General features: G+C 44.6%; 7 protein-coding genes across 7 annotated transcripts; 1 reads left to right on the forward strand and 6 right to left on the reverse strand.

Annotated features, from left to right (window-relative positions):
- Positions 1 to 71: 71 nt before the first annotated feature.
- Positions 72 to 2,169, reverse strand: JR316_0011601 (Ras guanine nucleotide exchange factor J; the record flags this gene model as incomplete). The annotated part of the gene is made up of 6 exons (XM_047897248.1): positions 72 to 330; positions 398 to 617; positions 674 to 799; positions 855 to 960; positions 1,020 to 1,112; positions 1,171 to 2,169. 6 exons carry the CDS (start codon positions 2,167 to 2,169, stop codon positions 72 to 74), a joined length of 1,803 nt encoding a protein of 600 aa, XP_047743657.1.
- A 1,123-nt stretch (positions 2,170 to 3,292) lies between these two features.
- Positions 3,293 to 4,521, reverse strand: JR316_0011602 (Cell division control protein 25; the record flags this gene model as incomplete). Its single annotated transcript, XM_047897249.1, has 2 exons — positions 3,293 to 3,416; positions 3,452 to 4,521. 2 exons carry the CDS (start codon positions 4,519 to 4,521, stop codon positions 3,293 to 3,295), a joined length of 1,194 nt encoding a protein of 397 aa, XP_047743658.1.
- A 1,036-nt stretch (positions 4,522 to 5,557) lies between these two features.
- On the forward strand, positions 5,558 to 6,707 carry JR316_0011603 (uncharacterized protein; the record flags this gene model as incomplete). The annotated part of the gene is made up of 2 exons (XM_047897250.1): positions 5,558 to 5,660; positions 6,220 to 6,707. 2 exons carry the CDS (start codon positions 5,558 to 5,560, stop codon positions 6,705 to 6,707), a joined length of 591 nt encoding a protein of 196 aa, XP_047743659.1.
- Positions 6,708 to 6,901: 194 nt separating this feature from the next.
- On the reverse strand, positions 6,902 to 11,500 carry JR316_0011604 (Histone-lysine N-methyltransferase, H3 lysine-9 specific; the record flags this gene model as incomplete). Its single annotated transcript, XM_047897251.1, has 7 exons — positions 6,902 to 7,159; positions 7,285 to 7,414; positions 7,469 to 7,565; positions 7,623 to 7,683; positions 7,734 to 9,524; positions 9,576 to 11,059; positions 11,110 to 11,500. 7 exons carry the CDS (start codon positions 11,498 to 11,500, stop codon positions 6,902 to 6,904), a joined length of 4,212 nt encoding a protein of 1,403 aa, XP_047743660.1.
- An 821-nt stretch (positions 11,501 to 12,321) lies between these two features.
- JR316_0011605 (uncharacterized protein) lies at positions 12,322 to 15,716 on the reverse strand (the record flags this gene model as incomplete). Its single annotated transcript, XM_047897252.1, has 11 exons — positions 12,322 to 12,693; positions 12,756 to 12,811; positions 12,861 to 12,936; positions 12,995 to 13,300; positions 13,352 to 13,626; positions 13,675 to 13,852; positions 13,912 to 14,058; positions 14,115 to 14,414; positions 14,469 to 14,500; positions 14,563 to 14,708; positions 15,457 to 15,716. 11 exons carry the CDS (start codon positions 15,714 to 15,716, stop codon positions 12,322 to 12,324), a joined length of 2,148 nt encoding a protein of 715 aa, XP_047743661.1.
- Positions 15,717 to 15,804: 88 nt separating this feature from the next.
- Positions 15,805 to 17,346, reverse strand: JR316_0011606 (uncharacterized protein; the record flags this gene model as incomplete). The annotated part of the gene is made up of 7 exons (XM_047897253.1): positions 15,805 to 16,076; positions 16,151 to 16,489; positions 16,550 to 16,628; positions 16,690 to 16,838; positions 16,910 to 16,961; positions 17,022 to 17,113; positions 17,181 to 17,346. 7 exons carry the CDS (start codon positions 17,344 to 17,346, stop codon positions 15,805 to 15,807), a joined length of 1,149 nt encoding a protein of 382 aa, XP_047743662.1.
- Positions 17,347 to 19,298: 1,952 nt separating this feature from the next.
- JR316_0011607 (uncharacterized protein) lies at positions 19,299 to 24,828 on the reverse strand (the record flags this gene model as incomplete). The annotated part of the gene is made up of 8 exons (XM_047897254.1): positions 19,299 to 19,679; positions 19,736 to 19,830; positions 19,876 to 19,988; positions 20,046 to 20,652; positions 20,703 to 22,809; positions 22,879 to 23,968; positions 24,027 to 24,757; positions 24,811 to 24,828. The coding sequence occupies 8 exons, from the start codon at positions 24,826 to 24,828 to the stop codon at positions 19,299 to 19,301; spliced, it is 5,142 nt and encodes a 1,713-aa protein (XP_047743663.1).
- Between the last annotated feature and the right edge of the window lie 1,301 nt (positions 24,829 to 26,129).

Here is a 26,129-nt window from a genome sequence, read left to right on the forward strand (position 1 = left end):
GTAACGATATATTATACTAAACCCGGATTCTTGAAAACCTTGAGATACTCTTAGTGTACGAATTGGCATATTTAATCATTCGAAAGTTCAAACAGTGGATTGTCCGATTCCAACTCCGCAGTTTTCCATTGCCATCCCGCCAAAGCCAATGAATCTTGGGAAATTGCGTGCCTAGTATAATAAGCGCCATAATCCAGTGTCCCAATACTGGAATGGGGATTGGAATATATAGTTCCGACTGAAGATGAATAATTCGAATTGAGAGACTGATGTTTATCGAATCCTGTGGCTTGTGTTGGGGTGGTTTCCTCTTTCGAATCTTTCGTTTGGCTAGAGAAACAGACACCGAGAGATCAGGCAATGATCAACCGAAGGAGGATTTGTCATGTCTACTTACCTATTGTCAACAGGAATCGTCAATTTCTCGAGCAATTTACGTTTGCGGTCTTGTAGTGACGTCGTAATTTGAATGGATGGTTTGTGAGGTTTGTTAATTCTGTCACCAAGTATTTGAATATTTTCGAGATGCTTATCGACTTTGAATGCCACGTTTTTGAGATAAAATTGAAGCTCTGGTATCGGTTTGAGGTTGTAAGGGACCTGGAAGCGTCGAAAGTCTAGGAAATATTTGGGCATATATAGACGAGTGAAGATAGTGGGCCAAGTAACTTGCCTTCCAGGATTTCCGCGAGCTTGGAGTGTTTGTTTAAATCAATGAGTTTCTCACTCGAATCAAATAAGGGTGGTCGATGACTCGAGTACAAGTCTCTGTAAAATATAACGGATGACAGATACAGACCTATATTGGAACCGTATTCAGGTACATGGCATGTATGTTTTGGTCGACTGCATACCTAAAAATGGAACCGATGGCGCGTCTTGTCCAAAGTTATAGAGTTCCTTGAAGCTAGGAAATTTCTTTAACTTGTTAAATTGATCTTTAGAATGCTCCCGTAAAGCCTAGGTAATGGGCTTTAAGTGAGAAACAAGACAACTTGGAAAGAAAGAAAACGAGTTACCGTCTGCGCGAGATAAAGACGTGATATTACAGGGGAGTCCAATGCAGATATAATTGAGCGTGATGTATTAAAATTGTGAAGTTTTATGCATTTCTTGAGCAGAGAGAGTTCAAAATTGGACGATAATGAAAAGGTGAAGAACGATGCTCACGTCTGCGATTTCTATGAAGAATCCAATTAGCCATGCCCGTCGTTGAATGTTAAGCTCGTGGAGTATGCTTTCGGAGACCCAATGTCTGACCGAATCGCTTAAACACACCAACGCTTTAATGTTTGGAGATGAATCTGGTTTCTCTGGAAAGTAATTCAACAGCTCCTGTTGAGAAATGGCGCAGTACAGTTCGGATTCCATCAAGGTCAACTGCCGCGCAAGTTCAAGGGCATCAAAATTTATGAACAACAGCCCTGCGAAGTCCTTCTTGCGAAGAGAGGTAAGCAGTGCTCTCGTTATTCTTCGTTTTGGAGTGTCATCCGTAAATGATTTTAGCACATGTGGCCTGGGTTGAATTTTGGTTCCCGGTGCATTCAGTTCGCCTTGTATGCGCAAATTAAGAAGATTTAGAACAGGAAACAAGAGTTCCGACTTCAAGTATGGTGACATCTCTTTTATCAGAAATTTAGATGTGACCACAGTCAGGGTCGGAAATGCCGGATCGTCAACGGTAGGCAGCCAAAATTCTTTCAGCCAGGTAAAGATGAATTCCAACGTCGCATATTGAGCTCCGGAATCTGTTTTCGATTCCAATGGGTGAATATTATTGTTTCTTCCTTGTTGTGGCTTATATTGGGTGTCTATGTGCTTGGCCAGGTTCGAAGGAGAGCAATAAAGCCTGAAAGTCAAGAAAAAGGATGCAGTGAGGGCAGGGTTTCTAAGTGATATAAGCCTTGCCACGAGTGATTCCTCGGTTGCCCCAACCATTTCACCGTTAACAATTTCAACATCGCCGGAGAGGAATTCGAGATCAGATATTTCCTTGTGTCTATTAAGCGAGCTAGACGATGGAGAATTTGGAATTAGTTCTCCATTAGAGGTGTTCGGAGATGATGTTGGAGATTGGACTTCATAGTCAGAAGAGTATGACACCGTGAGGATTGACGTCCTTGATTCTTCGTCATCTTGCTCGGGAATGGGATAAAGCTGAGTAGCCATGGACAGCTTCGTGGTATACACTTGGGGGCACTGAGACTACCACTGAGGTTTCTTAAATATTTGCACTGTAAGTAGCTTCACGTTCGAACTTCAATCCACCTTGCTACTAGCGAAATTTGTTAGGGAATTGAGTGAGAATATCCGAATGAAAACGTACTCGAAACTGTACATGGAGCTAAAAAGATGAGAGCAAAAGAAGAATGTGAAGGGGTCAAGGGGGTGGCTAAATGGATGGCGAAGTTCTTCTATTGTGAGCATTGATGCAGGCGGTGCACATCTTGAACTGCTGTGCATGTCAAGGATAGTTGTTGATCGGCGGCAGGCGAAAGCTTACAAGATTTCTCATCACGTGATAAATATCAATGGACGCGTCCGACTAAAGGCGCGTCAGCGAGAGATAAATAGCTAGCCAAATCGTGCAGTAGTATAAATACATAATATTCTATGAGTAACATAAGCCGCGCTTAGATGCAAGTTAATGTACAATTGCTTCTTTTCATTAGTTTGTGAACACAGTGATCTTAGTCCCAGATTTTGAGAAAACATTTTACCAGACAAGGAAAGTGGACAGAAAACTATCAGATCATAGCACATCACACTCTTCATGACTGCATGAAGCGTGAGAATACTGAAGTTAGGTAGTCTTGAAACCCTGGAACTGCTTCCAAGTTGTAGGAAATCTGAAATCTTTGCATATCTAACCAGTCATGAGATAAATGCTTGATAGAGCTGAAGGCATTAATCAAACCTTGCACAATCTCAACTAGCCTGTAATATTTGCTAAGGTTGATTACTCGAAGTTTTGCATCTGGAGATGATCGTCTATATGAAGGATAGCAATCCCGACAAAAGGTTACGTCCATGATGTACGGAGCTATGGTAATATATTTCAGAATGCCTTCGGTGACGGTATCAAGCCAGTGCATACCCAAACATGGCACCGCAGGTGCAACCATGTCCTTTAGTTTATTTCGGTATTCGGAATGATTTTTAGATCGATCGAGAAGTTTCCGTAGATATGCCAATTGATCCTTTTGTTTCATAGGTAGGCTCTACAGTCGTAGATAGTTTGAGTATACTTGCCATTGCAATTTGGGAAGAAATATGAAAGATTTGACTGACATTAAAGGCCCATTTCAATCTGGAGACTTGACTTGAGTCCAGTGCAGCCAGTATAGAGCATGAGGTACTCAAGTTGTTTAGCGTCGCACAGTTCTGTATCGAGGTAGACGGGCTTAACAGTTGCGCTAAGTAGTAACATAAGGCAATAAGACTCACATACGCGACCTGGACAAAGAACTTAATCATCGATGCCCGGGCAGCAAAATAATAGCGCTTAGTGATAATGCTCGTCGTCACCCAACGTGTGAGAATGGTGGCGAATTGATTGATGGCTTGTATGCTTTTTGGCGATGGGGCTTCATCTGCTCCTGTCCGCAGAATATCCTCCGGCCGTACTGCACAAAAAAGCTCTGATTCTAGGATAGTCAGTTGGCGTGCGAGCTCCAGCGCATTAAAGTCTCGGATAGAGATTCTTTTGAATTTCCCTTTGCGCAAGCGGGAACGAAGTCTGTTGGACATTCGAATCGGTTGCCTCTCGTTTCCCAAAAGATTGTTGATGAAAAAACCCGGATTCGAAAGTGTTGGATCTATGATGGTGGTGGCATCGCTTGGAGTACGTTTATGCAACATATTCTTGGCCATGTGCGCTGACCAAGAGGACGTATCTCTCTTCATACGCCTACTTAGCAATGCTTTTAGGATCGGGAGGGCGGGTTCGTCTACCTCTGGAAGCCAGTACACCTCTAGCCAAGTGTTAATGACCTTGTAAACTTGGCGACGTATCGGAATGCCGATTTCTCGTTGCCAGTAGTCATAATCCCCTTGCGATAGGTTAGCAGGGGGCGTTAGACTGTAGCGATCCGTGAGAGCGTTGGCAAGATCTTTAGGAGTAGAAAAATGCCGAAAGGTGAGGAAAAAAACTTTCGACAACGTTGGATCAACGGGAGGATTGACCGGAGTCATTCTCTTAACCAAGACGGATAAGGTTGCGCCGACCAAACGACCGTGTCGGTATTCAACATTTTCTCGCAGTAAGCTTGTGGCTGAGGATGCCCATGAGTAGGTATCCTCATAGGGACCGAGTGTATGGCTATCGTCCGATTCGACACGTTCCGAGTCGCAGATCGAAAAGTTGTCTTTGGTAGGGGAAAGAAAAGAGACGCTCCGGAGGTTATCCATTATTGCTTCTGTAGCGATAGATGATTTAGCAGCTCTTTGGACACCAGTGTACTTCAGCTTGCTAAGAAGAATAAACGAGTGTCGTTGAGCCAATGGAGCAGACAATTCCATAAGTAAGATTTTCTAAGAAAAACGTTGAGAATGCAGCCCAGATGAGGACACCACTTGAACAGACCTTAATCGAAGGGAGGTTGACTAAACAAGAAAAGGTGTATCCTGGTAGGAACCAGGCCTTTTAACATGGAAGAATACCACCGTTGCTAGTGCGGTAATTTATAGTCCACTGGGCTACGCTGACTATTGATGACCTATGGTGTACTTCGGTTTGTGCATCATCGTGAAGGGTGTATAGAAACAGCATCGCATATCGGACCAAAATAACCAGTTTTCTAGCGTCAGTCAATGATGAGAGTGTAATGATTTTGAATTTGAGGATCAGTAACAGATGACAACGAATATGAACTCACACTCAGTCAACAAACAGTACCAGTGGTAGATTATGGCCCTGGCAAAAATGGTATAATACGTGGAAGATGTTCAAAGTTGAGCGCAGCAACTATCAGTAGCACAGGGTGAACGGAGATGCATTATACCACTGATGTCGTCGAAAGCCGCGCGAGGTGATCAAAACGTTGCAGACCGCGCTGCGGCGGATATGATGATGAGTGAGCATATATAAAGCGAGCGGCGAATTAATTATAGTTGATTCCATCGAGACGTCCGTACAGGGATATAGGGCAACCGTGATGATTTTGTGAAGGGGAGAATGATATCTGTTTTTTCAATAATCCCGCGCATACTTTTAGCATGTGATGGGCTATGTGGAATGGAAAATGGTAGTGCCAGATGTAGATACTGAGAAGTTGTGAAGGAAATTCAAGTGTTGATGCTGAGCACTGAGCACCAGGATTGGCAATTACCACTTTCGTGACGAGACATCACATGACTACAATAATCTGAACTGCAGAAGCACACAGGCTCTTCTCCTGCCACCATCTGCCACCATCTTCGCGTACAACACATATCATACGCAAACCCGTCCTTTCCGGTATGAATTTGGCTTCAGGAGCGTCATCTCCGGTGAGTCCAATGTCAATCTCAAAACCAAGGGCACGCCATAAAGCTTAATTAATCCTATCCTTTCTAGATGACCATCAAGCGCATTACGCGTGAAATAGCTGACCTGAAGAAGGAAGACCTCGGTCCGATTGTACTGGAACCCAGCGACGACCTCAGTATATGGAGGGGAAGTATTCCAGGCCCCCAGGGAAGCGTGTACGAAGGGGGGATATTTAATGTGGAAATAGTTTTACCAACCGATTACCCGTGAGTTTCAACCACCTTGCACTGAATAGACCTTTGATCTGACGACGTATCTCAGCTTCTCGGCCCCCAAAGTATTGTTTAAGACGAGGTTAGTAAATTATTACTTCGGAAATCTTAGAAATTAATTATCCCATTGGTGCAGAATCTACCACATGAATGCGAGTTTCCTCGCACGTCTCAGGAATAAATATTTGACTAATGTCATTCCGTCCATCAGATATCCGAACAGGGAAATATCTGTATCGACATTTTGAAGCAAAATTGGTCGCCTGCCCTGTCTCTATTCAAAGTTATGCTATCGCTTTCCTCCCTGCTCACAGACCCTAATCCAAGTACGCAGTGACTTCTTTATGGCTGATTATAACTAAATATAAACTTTGACATTATTAATAGAGGATCCTCTTGGTGCGTAGTGCATTCTCTGCGTCGATATTCTATCGTCATTTAACGATCTTTACAACACACATGCATCTACCTTTTTAGTCCCGTCTATTGCCACACAATACGTGCGAAATCGGAAAGAACACGACGCCACCGCCCGCCAGTGGACTCACAGCTTTGCATATCCCAAACCTCCAATTCCGATAGTTCAGCCACAGACCAGTAAGGCCAAAGGGAAGAGGCGAGCAGATGACTCCCCTCAGGTTATTATTGGCAATTCTGGTTCTGCGTCAAGGCCATCACGGTCAGCTACAAGCGCAGCGACGACTGGTGCTTCGACTACTGAAATTATAGAGCTCGATTCCGACTCGGAAATCGAGGCGATCACGAGATCCGATCCCAAAGGGAAAAAGAGAAAACGTCCTTCGGGAACAGGGCCAGTGAATGCAGAGGAAGTGGTGGATGTATCAGATGATGAGGATGGTGTTGGTGCTGGTGCATCATCAAAAAGGACTCGCACGCGGAATCCACCCAGTACAACAGATAGGGGCACAACACATGGTGAGGTAATTGTTATTGAAGATGATTGAATCTTCTACCATCCTCTTCTCTCAGCAACTTCGTGAGACAAAATTGTCCCCCCTTACCTTTATTTGCCAGGAATTCATCTGCCTGGATATATATATATATGTCCATGCATGGTAATCAATCCTACAGATAAGTGGTGTGCATTAATTGTACATTAAGTCAGTAAGGTATATCATTATACTAGAATCTTCAAAGATCATCGCTTGAACATAGTGCCTTTGCAATTCGATGCTCCGCACATGCACTTCGCATATATCTTGTCATCACTTTTTGCCTCGTCCGCTTCCTCGTCTTGTTCCACAATGTCTTCCTCAAATCCACCGGAGTAGTCGAAACAAATTTCTTCATGGGCCTCAATGTCCTTGTGGGTGAAAAACACTAGAAGTGGCTTGTCTAGATTGCCTTCATTGATATAGCAGGCTTGAAGTGAGCAATTTGGATCACAGGAGTGGTTCTTTTGAGGTATTAGATTTTGGAAGGATTGATACTTTTAAAGACCATATACTCACAAAGAAGCGAGTAAACTATGTAATTGATGGTTAGTATATAATAATTGTAGCATTTAGAGAAAATGCTTACATTGCCAGCCTGGTAGGCATCTATAGTATACTTGTTGGTCCACTCTTTGCCATCCACACTTACATAATCCTTTTTCAGATGATAAAAATCAAGGTCGAATAGATATGTCTTCCCAGATTTGTTGTAATAGCTTTGGAACAAAATATCAGCATAAATACTTCGAACAAATACAAAAATAACAGACGTTCCACGTTCGTGTGCTTCTGCATCCAAAAGAAGTTCTCCAGAATAAATGCCAATAAAGGTCCCACTAGGAATCCGCTTATTACCAGCAAAAATGCCTATTTGTTTGTAAAATGTTAGGATTTTCATCAAAAATAGAAGCCTGAAAGGCATACCCCATCCTTTGTGTTTGGTTTTTTTAATATTAACCTGGACTTTTCTGCCATGTTGAACAACCTGCCACAACAAAGTTAGAACTGTGGCATGTTGCTATTTATATCACTTACTCTGTTTCTACATTCATCACCACACCCACAGAGGTCATTGCACTCAAAAATGGGATACTCTGGGGTCCTGAGCCTCCCATGTTTGTCATAGGCAAACTCTGAGATATTGGGATCATCAGATTCCTTGCGCTGACGTATGAGACAAGCACATGTTTTGGATTTCGGACTACAACCTCCTTTGCATGTGCAGCTTATGAGACTCTTCATGTCCGGAGCTGGAACATCCTTTCCATGCCACATCTCATTAGTATAATGAAATTCCCAGGGCGGCGTCGGTTCGTCGTCTAAATCATTGATGACTCGAATGGGTGGCGCTTCGGGCTCATTCTCAATGGTGTTTTCAAGAATCATTGCCTCGAAAACGTCGCGCAAAGCGGGCATTTTCTGCATATATTCTGACATAAAGTTGATTTGATCCTGGAGGCTGTGTGGCAAATCCTCACTGCGCAAGCACTTCGGAATGAAATTGTTTAGATCCTGGCGATATTCATTCCAAGTGATGGCAGGGAAGCCTCCGAGCGTTTTATTCACTGTCGGAACAAGTGGCAGCGGCACCACATCATCTGGAGTTGTATCTCGGCTGACAGGAGTTACATCACGTTCCGCTAGGTCACTGTCAGCTGGCCCAGATGAATGCGAAGACCTGCGCGACATTTGGCGAATAGTCCTGGCGAGCGACAATGGTGCGGCGGACAAATCAGCTTCAGTCGAATTTTCTGTTTCCTCGCTCGCAGATGCTTCTCCGGTCTCTTGCTCCGAAAAAGTGTCAAGTGGAGCATCGTCCTCCATGAGAGCGTCGTGAACTTCACTCTCCTGCATGGCTTCATCTTCCGAAGTCTGAGCGCCCCGCATTTCAATGTCTGATGACATACCTGACAATTCGTCATCGTCGTTTGGAGCGCTCTCCTCTGCTGATTCCTTGGCTGGTGAGCTTTCGATAGACGAAGGTATGACCTTTGATTCTACCAGTTGAGGTTTTGATTTGCTGGATGATACAGATGAGATACGAGGTACGACAGGAGACGATTTGGCACGCGTCCCGGTAGTGGAAGTAAGGAAAGTAGGTTCGAAGTTCGATGAGGGTCGATTAGTAGTGAGAGCACCCTGTACTGTCATGTTCGATGCCTGTGCATTGGTTATTTGATCTGCCCTTGATACAACTGACTGTATCGAAGGAGGAGGTTTTGACCCAGCAGAAAGAGGCTTTGTATATGCCCGCCCAGGCGATGCAGCCTTGGCACGGATGTCTGTTAAATTTGAGACCTCAATCGCTGGGACATTACTGGAGGCCGGCCTATTGTCAACGTCTGGTACTGCAGGTGCAGAATTGCGTCGTTTGTCCGCCTTCTGGCGACCACTCCCATCAAACCCTTCTGAAAATTCTGCAGCGGGAGTGGCCGGAGATAACAAGGGAGGAGAAGAGGATCCAGGTGGGGGGGAAGGTTCTTCTTCTGATGGTTTCAGAAGGAGTTCGTCGGTACCAGAGCGAGGTGTTTGGATATACGGTTTGAGTGGCTCGTCAGGTGGTGAAACAGCTCGACCCTTCCCTTTCCATTTAGATAGCTGCCCAACGAGCTTTTCTGAGGCAACTTTGATAGGCTCTAACAGTAAATCGTCATTCTCAATGTCGGATGTAAGGTCGATTGCAGATTCAATTGTGTCACCCCGGTGCCGAAAGCTACTGGGAAAGGGTTTGGAACCTGATGCAATACCTGCCTGTAATGACAATGATGCTGGCGCCCGTTGTCCTGGGGTATATTTATTTTTGGTCGGGGATTGTGCGGGTGTTGACTGTATTGATGTTCAGTGATATGCTGGGTATGAAAATAAGTTAATACACACATTAGGAGATTTAAATAATTTAGGAGTAATAGGTTGTTTCTTGACCGAGATAGAGCGGTCAGGAGTACGAGTTGCTTTCTTAGCTGGCACATGTGAGGAGAGCTTATTAATTGCTTGTTCTCCTTTGGATGACCGTCTCGGAGACAGTTCATTCGGAGAAGACGAATCTTCGTCGCTGTTCGAGCTTGAATCTTCACTGGAGTCGGAGGGTGGCGACGAGGAATACCTTCTGCGCTGCTTCATTCTATTACCTCCAGCAGATTTGACGGCTACTTGGGGGCGTCCGAACCGCAGTGGCTTGCTGGCCGAAGAAGTCTCTAAGTCTTTCTTAGTTGTTTGTTGGCTGGATGAAGGCTCTGGTATTGATTTTGTGCTAGAGCTGGTGTCTGGTTTCTTAACTGAGGAAATGGTTTGATGGGCTGTAGGGTGAGCTAGAGTTGTGCTTGGACCTGCACTAGAGTTTTGCAATGTAGGAACAGGCTTGCCGACTGACTTTGTGTTGGAACTTGATATTGACAAGTTTGAGATGTTTATAGAATTTTGAACTATAGAGGACCCGGAGAAGCTCGAACTTGGCGGAATAGGTTTATCATGTTCCACATCTGGCGATAATGCCAGTGAATTTTGAGTAGAAGTGATGGAGTTATTGCGCTTTAATGTGTCTGATAGCCTTGGTGTGTGGGTTGATGCAGGTGGTAAGGATGGTTGAGAGACTGTATCGCCTCGAGACCGATTGAGTCCAGTAATTCCAGACCCAGCAGGGGATATCAAGGCTTGTCGAGGCGTACTAGACATGATTTGGGAGGGATCCTTGTCATCATCCACTTGCATGTCTTCTTGGGACGATTGTCTAGCCTTCGTGACCGTGTCGCGGATCTCCAGGCCGGACACTCCGCGTCTATGTTTCGGTGGTATAGATGATTTAGTCTGTGAAGAAACGAAATTGACGGGATGAGATGCGAGCAAAGATGGTTGTGTAGGATCGACATCCATATTTTGGGGTGGTACTTGATTCAAAGCTTTCTCCTCCGCGCGGTCTGCAGTTGATCCTGATTGTTGTGGCTTAGAGGGGTTAAGAAACGCGGAGCCCACATTTATTTTGTCGCTTCCGCTAGACCGCCTTGATGATGGAGAAGTTTTTTGTACTTTCGACAATATGTCTACAGTGGATGTGTGATTTGAATTCCTTAACGTGGAAGGCTGAGAATTAGAGGACTGGATAGGAGGCCGAACTTTGGGCGGTAATTCCTCGTCAGTGTCGCTGCTGATTTCAATAACCTCCGGTTCCATATTATCCGTAGTTGGTGGTTTTCGGGCCATTTTACCCCCCGCGCTTTTGCGGGCGACCATTCGCTTCGGAGGCGGGTCATCGTCATCAGACATGTCCACCACTGTATTTGGATCTTTTGCGGAAAGTTGAGAGGAATTGGGGCCAGAAAGATCGATGAAATCGCCTGTAGCAGAACGAGGCCTAAAGGTAGGGGCTTTTATGTTGGTTAGTAGATTGAGATAAAAAGAATATTGAAAGCAATACCACCTTTGCCCTTTGTTGGCTCCCTTGCAGAAACAGATCGGCCAAGTATACTCTCAGATTTTCTCGGGGATTGCCTCGCGCGCTCAAAGAGTTTACTATCCAAAGAAGATGGAAAGTCTTTCTTTTTGAAATCCAACGTCGATGAAGACGCTACTGCGTTCATTGGATTCTGTGAAAGGGGACCTGATGATTTAACACTCTGATTTGAAACATTTAACACAGAGTTTGGCTGTGAAAATGGATATTTAGGCTTATGGTTGGTGGATGAACTCTTTGTTGGGATTGAGGGTGGGAGCATAGACGAGACTGTACGGGGTCCAACAGAGAGGCTGTTGCTAGACGTGCTTGCGGCATTTGGGAATCGCGAAGACCCTGGAGCAGAAGCACTCATAGTATTGGATTTTGGATGTGGTACACCTGAAATTGCTCGTTTGTCAACGTATTCTGTTAATCATTGATACGTGTCGCGTACTTGATGCTAATAACCCAGAGCTCCCACTCTGTTTCTGGTGCTCCTCGTGTTTACGCCGTTTAGATAATGATTCTAACAGTTCAGAATCTTTCCTCTTCCTAAGCGGCTGACTGGCAGTTAATGACTGGTGTGTATGCCCATCGTTGTTGTCCGCGACTTCGTCTTCCTCCCCCGAGGAATCCGTTGGTGTTGCTTCTGTCGCATATAGTTAATGAGCTGAGTTAAATAGGCACGTCATGAAAAGTGACAAAATAATGTACAATACCCTTTAATGCCACCCAACCTGGACCAGGAGAGGGGCTTGGATGTTTTCTGAACATGGAGTATGACTGTTGACAGGGCTTGATTCGATCAAGGACGCGAACTTTGACCCCCTACTTGCTGCTATTGGGAAAAGCTCAGGCACGTGCAGGTCGCGCGTGAAATTGTTTCCTGGAACTCATGCTGGAACCGAACAAAAAAATGGTTGGAAAGAAGAGCCATTCAATTGCGAAAAGATGCAAAACATATATAAAGCGGTATTGCTGGTACAAATGGTACATCTATGGGTACAGGTGGTATATTTGAAGTGTGAAGCTAATTATAGGGTGGTACATATTGCCTGTCCCCAATGCTGTGCAATCGCGTCGCCAAGATATCTACATCTTGGCTGAAGGACCTCTTCAGGTAGTGTGGTCTTTATAACAGTCGTAATAGTAATCGTAATCATGGTTGCTAAAATATACATCACCTCAGACATCTCACATCTTGACTTGAATGGTATCAATGCGAGTCTGTGTGCGACGCTCCTTCCACTTCCTCTTCATCTGGTTCGTCATAGACGAAATCAGGATAACAGGCCACCATAACCTTGCCCATATATCCAACTGTTTCTCGTCCGAATTGCGTCCCGAGTGTTTGCCAAACCGATAGAACGCGTACTTGGATTCTTCATTAGGCAATCCGGCGGCTTCAGCAGCAGCGTTTCTCATTTGAGGTTCGGTGATCTGGATTTGGTACGCAACAATAATCCAGATGGTTACGGCAGTTAGAGGTATGGCAGCTGCGATGTAGTGAGGAAGGTCGACATTGCCATCAGGATTGATCTCGCGGACGTTCATGCCAAAGACGGCCTATGCAAGTATGGTGTTGATCGGTAAGCGGATACCAAAGGATGAGAAAGACGAAAGCTTACTGCTACAAAAGAGGCAGGTAAGAAAGCCATTGTTAGGTATGCGATAATTTTCATAGCTAGAAGGCATTGGCGTATGTATTTATCATATAAGCCGGATTAACTTACCAGCACTGTCGTTAACAGCGGATTCCGTAAGCTTCTGCATACGTTTGCTGTCTTCAATGTTGACACTGCTAAATCCCTGTAACAAGTATTAACATCCGATGTCGATATTTCACTGTCTGCTAAAATATTCATACCAAATCCATGACGTTCTTCAAGCGCTTTGCTTGCATCTGTCTACTACGTTCCAGCCGATCGATGTCCGTTAATAAATTTCCACACTCCCGCTTCATCAACATCGCTCCGTGGGCCTTCATCGTATCGAATTCTTCACTGACAGGGGTTCCAGCCGGTGACCGTAAAGCGGGATTTTGTGTATGCTGGATAAAGTGTACAGTCCTCCTGAATTCTTCCAGAAGGGATTCGTAGTGAAGAAGATGGGCTCGAATGACATGGAGTTCGTTGGTCATATGGATATCATGGGTCGTCATAACAATAGATTCCTGCACCAATAATGTCTATATAATTCATATTTCCAAGCTGGAAAGACTTACAAGGAAGCAGATATGATTATAGACATTTTCCAGGGTTTCATCCCAGGCATAAAGGGCGTACCAGAGCAAGCTTATGAAGACAAAAGTAGGGTCGTTACTGTCCTTGAAGATGTTGCTCCAGTAAACCGATCTCCCAGTAAGTCGCGCTCTTGTGTGGAGTGCCTTTGCAGTCGTAGCTCGATGTTCTTGAGTTTGGTGAAGAGATATAATCGTGTTTCCGGCAGGTGACCGAATCATATGCAATGCGAGCTGATCAGGAAGCAGAAGAATATCGCCTAATATCATTTTAGAAAATAAACAGCTCCATTCTCTAGACAACTTACTTGAGCGTAAAGGAAGCGGAGCCTGTGTATCAATAACCAGGTCAGGAAGTTCGCCCCTAGATAGATCATTGATATTCGCTAGATAATCTTCATTTGGTTCTGGAGATGGCACTGCAGTATTCGGGTTTGATAGTGATCGCACAAAAGTTAATGTCACAGTAATATCTTTGACGACAGCCTAGTGAGAAGAAAGTGTGAGGATGAAGAGAGAATCTTACGATCAGATTCATTGGGAACGAGGTGGGTCTGGTGCCGTGAGGGGATCCAACCTAGTGTGGAGGAGAAGAAAAACGGTTCGATATTGTAGTGGGTGCCAAGCATCCGCAGGACAGATCCAGATAATCCTTCAACGAATAAAGCGCGGACTTGAACACCAGGTGGTCGCTTTAAACATATCAGACCCCCACATAAAATTTAAATCTGAACGATACCCAACTCACGCCATGATGAATTGCGATCCAATTCTCGTCCAAAGTTTTCTCGGTAACTTCTCTTTCGTCCCGCTTTACAAATGTCCCATTGTCCATGACATCAAGGTAATATATAGTGCAATCTCCCTTTTGTTTTTCGACAAAATTCGCTATTCTGCTCTTCTGCTGTTGTCGTAGCGCCCAGTTCGGATACAGCGATTGCGGGTACTTGCACCAGCATACATCCTGTCCACTAGTTTGCTTGTGATCACAAGGAGAGGCCGACAATGGAATATGGCTGTCAGGGTCCTGTATCCTAGTAGGATCTACCTGGAGGACAAAGTCAGCCTTTGGATGGCCACAAGAAATTATGTCTCAAAATACCTGATCTTCAATGTCGAGATAGGGCCAAGGTCCTTGAAAATGAGGTATTGGCGTTTATAGCTATATCTGTCTTGGCAACAAGCAGAAAGCTCACCTGAAGGGGCACCATGCCTGTAGCTCGGCGCTGGGACTCTTGGGGGAAGTGAAGAAGAGCCAGAGGCATGCGGAATAACAGCACCCCGATACATAAATTCAACAGCGTCCAGGAGTCGAGCTGGTAGGAGGAAAGAGCTTAGCGCCCTGATCTTTGTCAGACATGTGGACTTTGGCCGTAGAACTCATGTTTCCGAACATCCAGGGTCACCGCCTTCAACATGCGTGCGAAGGAAACTCAAAACGCCCCGCCGAAACACATTTGAGACGGAGTTTGATTTCTTGTACATAGTCCACCACGCAGGTTCGTTGCGGAGATTGGGCGGAGATCTAAGTATATACGACCGGCACTATCTCATAAAAGTTCAGCTTGCTTTCAGTGCCGTTTTCATCATCTTCTCAGCACTGTTAGTGTTACTGTTGCACTTCATTTTCTTCCACTGCGCGACGCCGCGACCCCACTACACACTGGGGGCCATTTCTATATCCAAAAATGAAAGCACAAGGTCGGTTACTATTAGACAATGCCAAATTGCAAGTAAAATAAGTTGTCGTAGTGGCACTTAATTTTGGGTTTGCACGATTTATATACGAACAGCGGTATCTAGGCTACACCCTTGGCGGGCTGGACACCACCCATAATGGTACTCAATGTATGGGATTAGGCTGTTCTAACTTCTGGAGAGCCTCGCAAACTGACAGCATTGAGATTTGACACAGCTTTCAGATTGGTCAGTGGGAACGATGCTCAGAATGGCGAATGCGACATTTTTAAGTTGAATTAAAGAATGAGTACTTGAGTAGTTAGAGTACTATAAAAGGCAATTGTTTTGCTTTTTTAAAAACCGACTTCCATAGTAGAGTAATGGAATCTAAGATGTAATCATTAGCATACAGAATTTTCAGTCGTGTGACGTCTTTGAATACGTTTCTCCAACCAGGATTACCAATCTCGCCAGGATGAGGACATTGGCCATGTAACTGCATATGGACGAACCTCTTTGCCGCTTGTGGCGGTTCATATAGGGTTCTGCGTTCGACATTAAGCTGCCTGGCTTTGTTGGCTATCGAGTCCCTGCGGGATGTCCTGTGAACATCCGCAAATGTACTGGGCCTGGCTTCTGTTGACCTGATACTTGCGTTGAATTGGACCATGTGCCCTGCTGGAGTAGAGAATCAAGACATTCAAGGTCCACAAGAGAACGCTTGCGAATGTCACTAATTTTCTGTATCTGGCACATGGTTACACAACATGCATCGCTTTGCTGCTTTGCTCGCTCTTGTGGGTATAGGCAGATGAGTCAAAAGGTGAATCCGGCTCGTCATCGCGTTCAAAATGGTTTGCCGAGACTCTGAAAGTAATCGCTGGAATGGGTGTAGGAGAACGTTGGTCGGTCAATTCAAAGGCACTTCCGCCATCGTCAAGCCATGCCGGCAAAGTACCAAGGCCGGTACCCAGAGTGCTCTTTGATTTAGCGATGTGAACGCGCACAGCTATAAGAACGAAAACAATGCCTGTGACGTACAGATATCATTGAGCGGGACAATTTCTGTGCGATGGAAAAGGTTTAAGGGATGACAGTACTCACCTATGCTTGGAACGATGGCAGATTGGACAATAAACTGAAAGGTGTTGCTCTTGAAGTACAAAATTATGAGAACAAAGATTTGGAACGTGTAAATCATTGCGCTCTCAATGATGATAAGCAGCACACGTATAAGACTGAGCCGAGAACCCCGATCGATAACCCCAGCTGCACTAGAAGCCTTGTGTTGGAGCCATATTTTGAATGTTATCAAGCCCGTTGTCAAAACATTCTGTATGAAGGCCAATGGGTAGATGGAGTTGAGTAGCGAAGTCACCAAGTTAATATCTATATGTGTATCGGATGGGTGGGCAAACCAATAGAGAGTGTACGCATTGATGCCTAAAATTAGATAGTTAGCATGAGCTACAAGTGACATGCGATTGCATGCAAGCGGCGTACCAACTGTGGCGAGGAAAAGCAACAGAGGTACCAAGATTACCAAAAGGTTACAGTTCCACACATAATAACACCTGTATATCTGATGAAAGTATACCAAGTACATCAATCAACGGTGTAATAGTTCTACTTGAGGCACTCACCACGAGGATATCTCCAAGCCACGACATTGTGCATAACAGTGCATTAGTGACGGCGCTATCCCATCTGGTGAGGTCCCAAAGATACCAAAAAGCGCCTCTTGGATCAACTCGAAGTATGTATGCCCGAAGACATCGAAAAAGAGCCAGTGCTGATTAAGAGACTGAGGTTAGGGCGCGAGTAGTTGAAATCCCGCGTGGTTGCGAGATTTTTGAAACCCACCAACGTGAAGCGTGGCCACAATGAACATGAGCATTATGAACACAGAAAAGATCTAGCAGTGAGAAGTCAGCTCATTCGTCAGGCCAAGAAACCCACTGCAAGTAAGTCATACCCAAGCGCTGATAGTAGTCCTATTAGCTCTGTTTGACGACCTTCTCTTGAACATCACAGAAAGGGCAGAGATGAAAAGAGTGACGTAGACGCCTGATATCCATCCGACAGCTTCAGTTGAAATTTGCCAGCCTTCTTGAAGACGAAAACTGGGTCATACCGTAGAGAAGTAGCTGGAGAGAAAATCCATTGCCGCGATTAGAATTTGAACCGTGTGCCTTGAAAACAACTATCCACACCTCAATCCAGACTGCAAAGGTGACGGCGATGTCGAATGGAATGCCTTTCATGACAATTTTGTCGAACTGATGATTTGAGTCCGACATCTTTGGCGGTCGACAGCGAAAAGTAACGACGAGCCTCTAGCACGAACAAGGAAAACAAAAAAAAATGTGATGCGGCAGCTGGTGCGGGCGACGCCAACATCCTTTTGTATAGATTACCTACGGATACCCTGCTAAGTATTCCATGCTGTAGCTCGGTGGAAATAAGAAAAAGGGGTGTTCATTTGCAGCGCGTATCCGCGTACCTATCGGGGTAACGTTCGCAGATAGCCGGTTTGATTGATCATGATGCATGATGCCCGATCGCGAGGCAGCCCGACATATTCCCGGATCGGGTTGAGCATGCCTTCTTGGAGAGCTCAAACCTTGACCAACTTCAATGACTCTGAAAAATGAGCGCAATCATGACACATATATTTCGGTTCCTATACTACGCACTTTTCACAATAAATTTATCCAACTTGCATCTGTTCCAATTCGAGTCTGACGGTGAAAACTGCCATTCTCGTGATTTTGGTAGTCGTGGGTCATGACAGCAACACTGTCGTCCAACATCGATGTATTTGTGTTGTATGTACAGTGCTAGCGCGATTGCATAGTATACATCTCTGCTAATTTGATTGGTTGAAAGCCTCGGCCCGCAATTGAACCCATAAACACTTAAATTGTCTGTTGTACGGTTGGCGTCTAATTAATTGTAAGAAATTCCGCACAGTGTCACTCTTAACTCGGTTTCATCTTAAAGCACTAAAAAATGGCTTAACAGCCGGTATGCATCCTGGAATATTCCACTGCAACATAGTAGCAAACTGTCAGTGACGAGCAAGTGACAACCCCGAATTTAACTTTCACAAACCCAACTATCATGGGAGGCTTTGGAACTCCACCGCGCAATAAGACCTTGGCTAAAGGCACTTAAAAAAAGTGATTATGTTAGAGGTCCATACAGTCTTTTACCTTAAAAAACACACAAAGCAGTATAACAGCTCACAATCCTCTTGTCTAATCTTCACTTGTGCAAGCCCTGTTATGTTCATCCTCATTGCTTTGGAAGGCGCAATAAAATGGCATCTTCACATATGAGCAATCAGCTTTTATACCGGCGACTTCCGTAATATTGTACTTATTGTGGTTACCCTGATATGAGGTGACATCTCAGTACTTGCTTTGTCTGCGCTGCGCTATTATCTAATCCTATCTTTCTGATTTTTTCTATGAACCAGTACTTGTGTGGTTCAGCATTGTTCATGTGCCTAAGTAATTGGTATTACAAGAGCGGGCACGTCACATTCCTTCAAGAAAATTTCACTTTGCACACTTCAAGCCTCTCGACCAAGCATTTAATATAATACCAGACCAAAATTCTAATTGTTCAAAGATATCATAATAATAAGCTATCCTCCATTGGCGGAAGCAAGCCAAACGACAGAAAAGATGCCCAAAGTGCTTCCAGGCTATTTTTAATGTTCCTACATTTATCTGTTTGTATATTGTGGCAAACCTGCCTGAGAAAGAATGTGTCCCAAAAACTCAAACTGCATATGACAATGAGTTACAAGCCAGCGCTGTCACTGTCAGTAGTCCAATGAGCACCGCAGATGCACATTCCCTCCTCTCTACAGCCTAAATGCTTCCAAGAATTCTTTTAATTGCAAGCAAATCACAAACAACTAAGCAAGGGGGTGCCGGTGTTCAAAAAAATAACACGACCTCATATTTTTTATTTCGAGGTAATTTGGGCAACCTACCTACCTCGTGACCATTACATAACGATCAAAATCGCCTAAAATGGGAATTGCCAAGGGCCAAGACATTGAACTTCGTCAAAATTCACTCAATTTCCCGACATCGGACAGGTCAAAGTGTAAATAAGTAGTTATAGAACTAATAACGACCCCGTTTGCTCCCTTTACATGTGTGGCACACCCATGTCTTTGAGACAGCATGTACGTTAAGGCAGGACAGATGAAACTAAGAGGTGAACAAAGTGTAACTTATTGAATATCCGAGTCAATAAAAGTCAATGTTAAAAGGCTCACCCAAATGGTCTGACAGTTTCGGCTTTTGCATTGTGCGACATTTAATGCATCAGCATCATCCTTTGGCTTCGCAGAGGCACCACAGTCGCAGTAGGAAAGGTCTGTAACATCAAAGTGAGTCCTTTTTCTGTGGGGTCTCAAAGATGACACTGTTGAATCGGGTAGGCTCGCTGCTGAATCCAACGTTGCAATGTGACTTTCGAGCTCGTTCGAGGCATCCAACAATGCCAATTCATTGTTTGGGACATGGGAAAGGATGGTGTTCACGTCTGAAACAATAACAGCGTCGCTTTTGTTAGTTTCTGATGACTCATTAATAATACTTTCAGCATCGTGCTATGATATGTGTTATCAGTCATTAATTGTGGCAGATGCAAGCTAGCTCCACTCACCGTGACTGTAGCACTTGAATTATCTGTCAAATCGTCCTTGGGATCCTTGGAATCCTTGAACTCAAGCATGGAATATGCTGTGTTGTATCCTGTATCTTCAAAATCCAAATTGAAAATTGAAAGTTATGTGCTCAACTCACCGAGATCAGTAGACTCTATCGTGCTTTGATTTGTGTCATTGGGCAGATTTTGAGCTGGCTGACGCTCCAGCTCAGTGTCAGAGTCATAAATCTCTGACAGAGTTACAGCATCCCTAAAATTTAATGGTCAGATACCCCAAAAGCGTTGGTACACAAAAATTAATGCTCACTGAAGCGAAACGGATTGGGTGGTATGTGCATCCGATATAACAAGTCTGTTTTTCTTTGTATTTGCTGGCATTGACCGTTGCTTTGAGGGATTAGAGAAGGTATCCCAAATGCGACGCATCTCCTTCTTTTCAAACATCGTGAGCTGCCAGAAGTGTGAGTAACGATTAATCGTTGCAGATGGGTGCGATTTAACAATGTGATATCGTAGATTATACCTCCAGACCGCGGGAGCAGTTTTGTCGCATAAAGGGCAGAATATTGGAACATTAGAACATGGTGCAGACGACGTAGACCTTTCTGCAGGCCCATATTGATACTGGATCGCGTTAGGACACCCAGTCGACGCCTCCTTGTTTATCCTGATATTACCATTAGCACCCTTCTTCAAGAAAAAGAGACATTGTGGACTAGGACGAAGACATAGGCCACACGGTTCGTCTTCCCGATTGATATTCAAATCGTGCAGAATATGCGATGCCATATGCTCTAGAATGCGAGGTCCAACCTTTCCTGCAAGTTCAAATGGTGGATCGCAGATAGGGCATGCATTCATTACACCACCAGCACCATCAAGGCTGATTGCGGATACGGAAAAACACGCTTTGCCTAGATATAGTGTTAAGATAAAGATGCAATATAATAACTTATTGACTCACCTGTTTCCTCGTAATAAGGAAAGTCTGGCGATATAGGGACCATGGCCAACCTCTTTATAAGTTCTGTATCAGCAGAGGAATATAATTGGTCGACCAACGCAACAAGAAAGGTGCCTTCAAGTAGGTAGAACATATGTTCTAAACCTGACGACGAAATTGTTGGATTAAGAGGCAGTATGGCTTTAGCTGTAACATGAATTGTACGCTCTTGAGCAGGTCGATACGTCCGCCAGTCACATATAAGTGATGGATCATCTGTTTCAATGGAACGACGAAGGCCTAGAACTGAAATAGAGATAGAAATTCGACCCGGATCGGATTCAGAAATGTCATCCATTGAAATGGCTTCAACCGGCGGCTCAGAGACAATTTTGATGTTGTTAACTTCACCAATGCACAGAAATATGTGCCCGTCGCACTTGACCAAGGTAGCTACAGGATCTTGAATTGTAAGCAGTTCAGAATCGTCCAACAAGTGGGTGCATCCACCATTTGATTCTATGGCCTTTGAAAAGCGCTCGGTTCCCTGTACACGTCGCAAGCGATCTGTAGATGCTGGAGCCGCCCTGCCACGAAGTTTACTGTGGAGTGAAATAGCCCGCGATTTGGAAACCAGTTTTCCTTGATATATAACACGGCGAGCAAACTTTTTGCCATCAAGAATCGAATACGACATGTATGAACTTGAACCGTCATCAATGTGTGGCAGCTCGGACTCCAAAAACTCGTCTTCAATAATGGCTTGGTTTTCAGTGAGGCTAGATGGTCCCAAGTCGTCTGTAGATACGGAGGATTGTTGACGCAAAGCAGACGGTCGTTGAAAAGAGTTAAAACTCTCATCGTCCTGTGCATTGCCCTCCACATTAGACCCGATAAGAGCAGTTCCGCGTGGTGAAAGAATATTGATATTTGGGCTTGCTTCGAGCTGTGAAAAAATGGAACCAGAAAATGGACAGTCCTTTTCAGCGAGTCTTCGTCCCCGCTTCCACGCCGTTAATAGAGTAACCTGGTTTACAACAACATTGCCTTTCCATGATGCTGGTTTGATATGGTCGGACGCATCAGGGAGTTCGTGCATTTCTCGGGTTAGTGCAGGGAGCTTGAGTCGACGAGGTGCTCGATCCCAATGAGGGTACTTGGCCAAAATGTTTGAAACTTGTGTGGTACCCGTTAAACGCGAGCCAAGTTGCCAGATATCAAGATTAGCATCGTTTCCCACCATTGTCCGCAAGATTCCAAAGAGTTCCTCGAGACGATCTGTACCCTGAAGAACAATAAAAAACGGACACTCTGGTCGATCCACCTTTGCTTTGGCAACACAGAAAAATATGTTCTTGATCATGATCTGCAGATCAGTGTAGAGCAAGGTTGGTATGAATTGAGAGCCGGATTCATGGAACAAAGCTAGAGCGAGATGTGCAGCAGCACTGAGATGCTCTAGCTGCTCGGAAAGAGTCAAGTCGGTACACAGGTAGGGGAAGACAGTATGATAAAACAGTCGTCCAAGGATTACCAATGATGACCGTGCTTCAACAACCGCAGGATTTTTGTGATTAGACAGAGGTGAAAGGTTCCATATGGCCCTGAGAAGATCAAAGGCAAGTTTAACATCCTGTTCATCATCAGGATTGCATATTGAATTGACATGAATGGCAGGAAGATCCGCCATCTTGAGATGAACACCAATGATTGCAGGTGTTATTCGGAATCCATGTACCAAAACACCACGCGGACGAAGCAAAAGGTTTCGAAACCGCTTGATTACATGCTTCCAGTCCTTGTCAGCGGTTATATCGTCGGAGCCCACATACAGATCCAGAAATGTCAAGTTAAAGAGTTGTGAATAGATTGGTGATGATGTTGACAGTGGTTTTTGATATGTCAATAACGACAGCGCTGAGCCACGACGTGTCTCTCCATCTGAGGCAATTGACACCACACGTACTTTTGTTGACAGTTTGTTGCTGCTCACGGAGTTTATTAATGTGCGAATTAAATCTGCATGGTCTTCTCCAGTTTCCTGTTTGCAGTCTCCAGAGATAACAATTGGACGTGCAGCATAGACCCGAGTATCCTGGTCCATAATTCCAATTGCGCCAACGGTAGCCTATTTATAAACGTGTGTTTTTAAATAGATTTAGAAGAGTCTGTGCGTGGTAAAAACAGTTTTTCTCACCTCACGAGCAAAGTGAACCTCTTCGTTATCCAACGACTGAAAAAGCTCCACCATGTCGCTCTCGCTGTTAAATTCAAGTGCTGTTTGTTTTCCATGCTCTCGACATACTCCAAGAAACACATTAGTATGGTCATCCCATCGTATCCGACGTTCAACAGCGATCTCATCAAGCTGCAGGTTGGCATGAAGAACATCAACACCAGCAAGTACGTCTTTAAGGCTTTCGAAACACGCCAAAAGATTTTTTGAGACCTCGGATTCAGTTGGATGAGATGGGGATGGGATTAATGGAGGCATGATTGCACGGTTTCGAAGGGTTGTAATTCCAGGAAGTCCCAGTGCACGGTGAGCAATTCCTGCGATACGGCTTCCTCCCAGCTTCATAAGAAGCAGTCCTAACATGTCATCGTGCTCCGAAAAACTTTTAGGGCGGTACAAATTCGAGGCGGCAGCTTCGTACATTGATATAATGTAGGGGACACCACGCTTTTGACGAAGAGCAATCTGAAACAAACGCTCGACATTTCCATACCGCCGACTTGCCACTGCTACCATCAACCGTTTGTGATAGCCCAGGGATGTAGTTTTCCGTAATATTGTGCGTGCTTGACTGATCCCGCGAAGTTTTAGAAAGCTGATCTTTGTATCCTTCTGCCGCAGCTTAGCCTTCAGACCATTGATGGAGTAGTACGCGTAAGGTGTGTTGTCGTTAATTCCATGCTCCATACGGTCAATAATCCCCTTTAAGGTTGCGTCTGTCGATAGTTCATGGCATGCTGAGCAGATCCCAAAATGCACAAGACTGCCAGACTTTTTACAGTGGAAACTGCGCAGCACCATTTGGTTATGTTTGACCTCATAGTTCCACGGTAACGACAGTGTATCGTGAAGGGAAAACGGATATGTGGAATGCGGAGAATTTCCAGGTGGGATAGGTAATGGGTATCCTTTGCATGCTGCCAATGTGTTGCTAATTGAGTTGGCGGCAGGGGTACGAGGTACAAAATTGACAGGCTGGGGCCTAGGACTTGTATTCAAGCTAATAGCAGATTCAAGTGGCATGTCAATATCAATGACTGAGCGGGTGCTACTTTGGAATCAAGGTAAGTATTGTGCTTTTACAGTTATATTAGAAAATGAATGCGCACGTTAATTGTCTGTCTCGCAAAGCTGACATTAAATGTCCTAGTTTTCCTTCAAACAAGGCTTCGTCTACCCGGCGACAAACCACAAAAAATTCCACGAAGGGTGCGAGACCATTTAATCCATCCCTATTCCCTCTCACTATCGCTTCAACATCAAGCTCGGTTCCCCACCCCAAAATGTCCTTCAAGAGCGGGTTCAAGACTTCTTCCCACAGGTCCTCATCGCTAACCAATGGATTATTGTAGTTTGATGGGTCTGTATGGAATGCGGAAAGGATATTATCCGCTAATGCTATATCCGTGCTTGGGGGTGGTAAGCCATCTACTAGTGTTTGGAGCGCATTGGCTAGATTTGACTTAAACCATTTGACAGTTGGCGCACACGATGGTTCTGGGGTTACAGAGGGAGGCGGCTGGCTCAGAACATTGTCGGTTGTTGTAGTCTCGCAAAGTGGAGTGTCTTTGGGTAGGATTACTGGAAGAGTTGTTGTAGTAGGTACACGAGCTAATGCTGGTCCTCGTTTCATAAAAAAACCTTTGAGTGACGAGTCCTTCAACTTCGCCTTCGTGGATAGCTTTGCTGCTGCGGCTTTACATTTGGCTGTTCCTCGATGGCGTAGATTTAGGTTCTTTGATCCTCCGGGACCACACTTAATAGCCTTTTGGCAGTCAGGGCAGATTGCGTACCCATCCGCATCAACTGGAATATCTTCTTGTGGGTCTTCACCCGCATTCTTTGCTTTATATTAGTATGCATGGGTGATAAAAATAGGTATATGCCACATACCACGTTAATTGAGCTCATTAATGACAGCTAGTGATTGTAGGGTTGCCGATGAAACAGATTGAGCAATCGTCCAGATGGTAAATCAATGATCTCAGTCAAAATCAGGTCAAATATCTGTGTTTCTTGAAGCCCGGCCACCTATCATGAAGATTTCAACCTAAATTTCAACGAGATTGGTATTGTGTTTGTTTAAAAAACATAATTTGTCTATAAAATACAGTCCAAAATGCTCCAAACTTGATCACAGACAACTTTGGACCGTGAAATTCCTCAGAAATTAGACAAAAAAAATATGGTACATTTTTTTTTTTTCGGGGCTGATCGGCCAACCTACCTACCTAGGTGGTGTCCGAATTTTGAACACCGGCACCCCCTTGCAACTAAGTAAAAATAGGGCATGTAAAGCCATCAACAAAATTGACTTCAGCATATGTGGGGCTCCTGAGGTTGTTTGGTAATTGGCTGCATAAAATCTTTATGACATAGAGCTTTCAATAGAAAAATTGAAGGATGGATCATGTGGTTGCGTTTGATAAATGGAATCTACACTCCATGGGAAACTGCAAACACACACTTTGGCAGAGCTAATGTAAGTGCTGATTTTACTAGTCATTATTAAAGGAGTATTGCGCATTTTTGATTGTTGATCAACAAGAAGTTTCTTGTGCACATTTAACAAAGGGCGTGTAGGGTGAGTTACACACCTTCTTCACGCAGATATTAGCCCCTAGGATTTTCCCCAATGGTGCTCTGACATTGATCAACCCTTGCTATTGGTCCTAGGCACATTGAAATATCCAGAAAATGGGTTTAAAAACAAAAACCCCAAATATATATGCACTAAGGGGCGCGGTGGCTCAGGAGGCACCATTGCGTACTTAACCCTAGGCTGATGGTTAGGACGCAAGTTCAAACCTCGCCGGTTGCATGGATAAAACAATTTAGACACCATGTGACTTTTCAACGCCACTCAGGTGATACCGGGCACTGATTTGGGGATCCGCTAGGAAGGCTTTAAGAATGCTTTTGCAGCAAAGCGGCCAAACAGGACGTATCTATGCCCCCCAGTGCGATGACAACATGGTAGCTCTATTTACCTTTGTTTCTAAAAAGGGAGCAATGCCGAAGAGGGAGGACTGGGAGGTTTGGAACAAGCACAAAAGTAATGGCCTGATGGCCAAGACGGCTAAAGCCGGCCCCCGACTGCAAGACCATTCAGTACCAAAGGGTAGGACAGAACCCACGGGCGGAGATGGCTAAAGCCAACCCAAAGAAGACTTTGGACAAGTCAGTCAGGTTGCTATGGGCTCTCTTCAGTC

The sequence above is a fragment of the Psilocybe cubensis genome, chromosome 11, assembly GCF_017499595.1.
Source record: "Psilocybe cubensis strain MGC-MH-2018 chromosome 11, whole genome shotgun sequence".
NCBI classification, from domain to species: domain Eukaryota; kingdom Fungi; phylum Basidiomycota; class Agaricomycetes; order Agaricales; family Agrocybaceae; genus Psilocybe; species Psilocybe cubensis.